Below are 6,585 nucleotides of genomic sequence, written 5' to 3'. Positions count from 1 at the left end.
TCAAATGTGAAAAAGTACTCATCCTGCAGTAAAATGGCCCCGTTTCTGGATGAATATTACTGCTGTATTACTGTTTATGTTGCATTTTACTGATGTAGTTGTTTAAATGTAGGGTAACTATATAATATACTGTTGGGTAGTTAAATCTACAGAAATGAATCATTTCAATATAATGGTCATGTGTTTGTAGAGCCACTGTCCTGGGACAAACAACAAATCTCTAAAAGAACTCAAGAAAAACAGCCTGTTTTCTGCTTTGTGACAAAGCATTTTACAATTACTAACCAGGGTTTTAAAAGAGTTTATTTAGCTTAAGAAGTAGGAGGATTTTCTCAACCCACTGAGGAAAACTTTATCAGATAAAATTCACATTCAAAATCACCAATTTTGGAGATACATGGGTTCTACTGAACAAACAACTGGTTTTTTTTGGGGGAGTATTATTATTACTGAAAGGTATTAGTAATTAGTTATTAAATGCCAGTTATTAAATATATTAGTAAATAGTTATAATAATTTTTAATCTATTGTAATGTAGTATTTGCCTCCAAGATGTGTAAGTGTAAAGTTACTCAAGTACAGTAGAGTAATTGTAGTTGGTTTCATTACACCACTTCCCAAAATTCCCACGTTCACTCTAATTGTTTTATTATTTTGATATTTTACAATATCAGTGTGGTCTCTGCTGTGCTGTAGCTCCACATATTACCACTGGGTGGAAGCACATACATCTACTTTACTAAGAATTTGGCACTACTTTTCTTCAGTCCCGCACTGATACCTGCAGGTACTTGACTCCTTTTCTAACCTCTCTGTTACGAGCTCTCATCCTCAGAAGAAAAAGAAGAATAAAACACACAGAGCAGCAGGTCAAGGTCTCATCTCTTTGCCCAAATTGTTCTTCTTTAACTTCATTCATTGTTTAATGAATACAGTGAGAGACAAATAAATACAGACAGAACAGCGGCTAAAAGGGGAAACTGGAGAAGAAGTGGAAGATGCGGAAGTGGAGTGTGGAAAAGTCGAAGGGGATGGAGGAGGAGCAGGTTATGAGCAGGACTACAGTTGATCCCTCTAAGCCCTAAATGTTTTATTCTGTATTCGTCTTCTGTTGTGATCATCCCACGGGCCTGATTCTACTGAATATAATGGCAACTGGGTGCGTTTTAAAGAATTAACAACTCAAGTAAAACAGTCCCATATGTGAACGTTGTTGCAAGTTGAGAAAAAAACAAAAAAACCCTAGAAGTGCAGGTTAGTAAGGAGGGAAAACGCAGGGGAGAAAAGACGATGCGAGAGAACCCTCACTCACAATCTGCAAAGATAACAGGAACATACTTAAATCATTAAAAAGAATACAAAAATTGCCTCGTTGCCTTTGGTTTTTTTGTTAGTTTTTACTTGAAAAAATACTTTAAAAAGTAACAAATCAACAGAAAACAGTAGTGGTGGAAGATTGAGCTCGACTTGACAGAGAACATATTCAAAATAAAACAGAATTAGTGCGCGCGCTTTCATTCGAGCAGCACACTACAACTTCTAGAGATATTTTAAACGCGCCCTCTCATCTGTCGAGCTCTGGGGTGAACATACACATGACCTGGGGGGTGAGGGGGTTTGTTTTTTTATTGACTAAGGAGAACATAGTTAGCAGAAGGGGATGTGGACGCTGTGCTGTCGATATTAAGACTTGTCTGCTGATTTGAGGAGGTTTTCTCTGCTCCTTCTCTTCACGTCCCAGTTGTAGACTCGTGCCATGTCTGTGGGGAGCAATGGGTTAAGGAACAAAAGCAGCGCAGCGACATTTTTACTTCACGTGTTGGAGCTCGAGGCGCTCACTTGTGAGTGATGCCGATATTTAAAACTGTAGAACTATACCTATCAAAACTAAACTCGTTTATTTAAGAGGCTAGAATTAATACTGAAGTGCTGAAACATTAGATTATTTGATCAACAGTGAAGTTGAAGGCATCACATTGGATTCTGAGAAAAATCGTGATGGGCATTTTTATATTTTCTGCCATTAATTTAAAGGTGGGGTCAGTCATCGTTGAAAAAGATAGTTGAATGTTGTCAAATACTGATGCTTCGGGTTATGATATATCACAACAAGTGGCGTTCGTGCTCACGGGTCGTTGGTATTTACGCGAATGAGAAGCAACAATCTTCCTCCAGAACGCCTGATCGCCCCTTTAAAATCGATTAATCGGAAAAATAACCAGCAGATTTATCAGTAATGATACATTTAAACTGCTTTTAAGAAGGGTCGGTTCACTCAAATGACAAAATACTTATATTCTTGCTTACCTCAAGTTTCTATGAATGTAGTCTGGAAATTTAAAGACACACCTTTTCAGCTTAACATTTTAAACAGTTTAACTAGCAATTAATGGTGTTAAATATCATCTTATTAACTTTCTTCTATAAAAATGTTTTTAAAAAGACCTTCATGGAGATAAGGACTCCTGGCAAATGACTGATTGATATAGTCGATAATGATCACCTAATGCTCTCAATGTAATATAGCATTAAGCTACGAGTCGACAAACTGACAGAAGAACAGAGCATTAACATTTTTCTTCTTTTCGTTTTGTTTTCACCATTTGTTGTGCTACCTTTTTACCTACTGTATGTGGACAGAAACTGTTCAAATGGGGGGAAATTCATGACGAGAGAACAAATTTGGGAAAATAGTCAAGTTACGCTCGAAGCAGACAATTCAACACCCGACACAGACCCTTTCAAACGAGAAGCATTGTGGCAGGATGTCAAAATCACCAACCCAATCGAGGCCTTATTACGTCCCACTTGAATCAGAAAGCTGCTGCACCAGTTCTGAACATGTTATGTTCTTGTTGATCTGATTGAATATTTAAAAACCGAGCTGTAGACTGTTTAAAAGTTTAGTGAACATAATGATAATAAAAGCAGCTTTCATTCTAAAGACTAAAACAATAAATAAAACATGAGTTTGTATGACATGTGACAACAGCTCCACAGAACTTTCTTTCTTCTTTCTTATTAATGTGAATCAGCAGGGAGACCAACCTGGGTGGACTACATTATTGTGGAAGGATACTGACTTCGGTGGTGGTGAACTGGTCTCGCAGGAAGTCCAGATCGTCTTCGAGTGTCTCTAGATTACGAGATGCTGTGGACAGGTTCTTCTCTAGGAGAGCCTGGGCTTCATCAATGTCGTACTCTAACATGACGTTAGCCTTTGAGGGGGAAATGTTGGGGCGGGGGAAAAAAGATGTAAGAAAGGACTCAAGTTATGGCCTTCACCCCGACAATAACACTTTTTAATGTGAAATAACTTTAGGACTTCTGCCCACACTTGTCTCGTTACTATTTCATTTCTTTTGCCTGTCTGTAAAAATGCTCTCAAGAAATAAAACCGACCTTCAGCTGAGCTCTACTTACCCCTAACCACAGGCACACTTTGTCGGTGGGCGGCACTAAGGCCTTGCAGTAAACATTGTCAGCCAACAGGTAGTGTGTCTCCATTGGCTCTGTGGTCTCCTGGGAAAACAAAAACATTACAGCAAACGGGTCAGAAGTTATTCTGGCCATTATTCATTTTTATATCCCACTAACACAGTTCTCTTTGTATTTTTTCGAGACAGAGGAGACGAGTGCTCCTTCAGAGTATCGTAAAGAAACATCTCAACAGCCACAACAACCTTGAAAATACATTCTTAATATATATTTATTCAAGTCGATTTTATGAGGTATTGAAAACAGGGTCAACAGAAAAACGTATTTTAGCCACATAACTAAACTCACACCTTAAAAATATATGTGGAATCGGTGTGTGAGATTTAGTGGCATCTCTTTTTAAGGTGATTATACACTAATGAAAACATACCTATGAAGATTATTACACACTGGTCCTTTAAGAACATTGTCTCCGCTTCACCTTCCTGTCAGACCGCCCTTTCCTTTGGGACTTTATGTCCTCAGGCCGTTCAGTATCCATCTGGAAAAGTTCCTTCTCTCTATATTCTGGTTCATAAAGGTATCCCCTTTGCTGTTGCTGTCATAATCCCCAATTTTTCATTTTCTCTTCCCTAAACCACTGTGACTCCGATCCAAACAGCTGATCCGCAGCGTCATAAGCCGTGCACGGCACAGTTGGGTTATGGGTTGAGACAACATAGTGCCCAAGGAAAGGGCTGTCTGACGGCAGGGTAAAGCGGTGAAAATATTCTTAATATACCACACACTATACACTGATATTGATTGATTTTTATGGTTTTTTTCTGTTCTGCATTGCTCTGCTTCTCCAAACTGGGGGCGCGCTGACCTCTGCCTACTACAGGTAATACACAAGTAACGACTACGGATAAGTTACCCCACTTCAAAAACACTCAAACTATGCATTTAAGGGGCTCATTAGAAACACTGACCTAATCTATACTGTGGTGTATAAAGACAGAGTTATATGAACAAAATACTGCGACAGGAGCTTCGTAAGGATGGGTGTGGGTACAGAAAGGTGATGGAGAGAGCAAAGAGGCTTGACTTGGTTCGGCTGACGCATCTCTCATTGGACTGTTCGCACACATTCATCGACAACAAATAATAACAAAGTGGGCGAGATCTACGGGTGAATCATGAAACGTCTGGGGGAAAACAGACAGTTCAACGTTTACAAGGAAGATACACACCTTTTTCTTCTGCATGTGTCGTAGGATTTCTAGCGTCTGTGTGATTTGTGGGATCTGGCTTTTCAACCTAAATATCGAGAGAGTCAAGTAAGGAAGGCATTCATTATGTAACTGGTGACGTGGTGATTTGATTCAGGCGCAATACATTCTGTGATCTTAAATATTTAACCATAGTTTTATACAGCAAGCACGCTGCGTTGGCACATTTCATTGTAAAAACAACGTATTTAGACAAAACCTTATCTATCCCTTTTCTTGAAATACTCTTTTCTTGTACAAATGACAAACTTCTCTCTAATATCTCACCCTATTTTCCACAGAACAAAGTCGATAAGTCAAGAATATTATGTGAAAACTAGCTGCTCTTCTACGGCAGTTATTATTAAGCAGCACAGCCGAACAGCGCAGTACCACGCAGACACACTCCAGGGTGAGTTTGTCTCATTCTGTCGCTGCTACCTGAGTTTCTTTTGAGACAGGTTGAGCTCCATGTATTTATATTTCTGGTACTGTTCGTCCAGCTTCCTCAGTGCCGAATCTGCCGTCTCGTTGCCTGGCTGCTTCATAAAAGAGTCGACATCCTCCTGTAAAATCCAGCAGAGGAGAGAGTGAGAGTCAGACTTTAAAGCCAGCCACCAGCCCCGCAACCAAAGACAACTAAAGAAACGTGCAAATATGACGACAACCACAGAAAACAATATTTAAATGGTTAATAATCCATTACCAGATCTGTTGGCAAAACAACTTTGTGAATGACTAATCATATATTTTTTCATCCAGATGTTTTTCAGAAGCCTCGAGAGAAAATTATTCACTAATTACACACGTAAAAAAAAACACTCGAATTAAGAGATAAATCCAAATGATCAGTCAGAGCCAATCGACGGGCCACTGAGCTGTTTAGAAGGGAAACAAATCTCCAAATCATGGTTCAAAGTCACAGTTGACAAGATAAGAAGATAGACGCCGCTCTAAACTTACAAATAATGAATGGAAATAGCTAGTTATTACAGATCTGGGCTATAACTCACACGTCAACCCTCCTGAATCGTCACCAATATGCTTTTATCTTTAAGCATAAACGTAACAATTCTTTTCTCTGAAGCCCGTTTCTTACCACAGTAACTCTTGAACGTCTAAGAAACAACTTCTGCTTGTTTAATTTCCTGGGTGGGACACAAAGGTGGACTTTTTAGGTAAATAATGTTACGCTTTATGTGCTCGACCATGCACAAAATGACTAGTTTTGCTTAACTCTGTGTGTGAATAAATAAATAGGCATATTCAGCCGCTGGATGTGTTGAGATTTATTTTAAACGTAAACTCAAAAGCAGCCTGGCTTTAAACTAATGGAACAGTTTTTAGACAATATTTACCATTTTTTACTTAGTTATTTTATTGAATTTTCTTTCTAAATGTTTCTTTTTTTGATTATTAGAATTTTCTTTTTTTACTCTTGGATGCTTTGCAGTTATGGAAAGAAGCTAGATTTACTCAAGTACTGTACTTAAGTACAATGTTGAGGTACTTCTTTACACTGCAGACAATATTTAGACAATATTTACCATTTTTTACTTAGTTATTTTATTGAATTTTCTTTCTAAATGTGCATTTATTTTAAATATACTTTTTCTTGTTTGTTATTTCTGCCTGCTTTCTTAATTTATTGGTTTTTAGTATAACTTTAATTAAATACTACCTTATACCTGTACTTCATTGTCATTTCATCAATGCATTTCAATTTTTAAATCTACCTTATTACAATTATCGTCTGTGAAGCACTTTAAACTGCACTGAACTGTATGAAATTAAATCAAACTATATAAATAAAGTTTGATTTACTGATTGATTCATTAAAAAAGCTGAACCTCCACCATGTACTTCTACGATCATAATAGTTAATAATAACTTAAAG

At 37.8% G+C, this 6,585-nt stretch overlaps 1 protein-coding gene across 1 annotated transcript; it reads right to left on the bottom strand.

Moving 5' to 3' along the window:
- Nucleotides 1-870: 870 nt before the first annotated feature.
- Nucleotides 871-5,286, bottom strand: vbp1 (von Hippel-Lindau binding protein 1). The gene is made up of 5 exons (XM_035675467.1): nucleotides 5,130-5,286; nucleotides 4,671-4,737; nucleotides 3,424-3,522; nucleotides 3,080-3,218; nucleotides 871-1,760 (listed from the first exon to the last, which is right to left on the bottom strand). Exons 1-5 carry the CDS (start codon nucleotides 5,234-5,236, stop codon nucleotides 1,684-1,686), a joined length of 489 nt encoding a protein of 162 aa, XP_035531360.1. The 5' UTR covers nucleotides 5,237-5,286; the 3' UTR covers nucleotides 871-1,683.
- Nucleotides 5,287-6,585: the final 1,299 nt, after the last annotated feature.

This window comes from Morone saxatilis, unplaced genomic scaffold (assembly GCF_004916995.1).
Source record: "Morone saxatilis isolate NCDOM2014 unplaced genomic scaffold, NCSU_SB_2.0 Contig4, whole genome shotgun sequence".
NCBI classification, from domain to species: Eukaryota; Metazoa; Chordata; class Actinopteri; family Moronidae; genus Morone; species Morone saxatilis.
The sequence above is the reverse complement of the archived record's forward strand: the minus strand, read 5'-3'. Positions and strand labels throughout refer to the sequence as shown.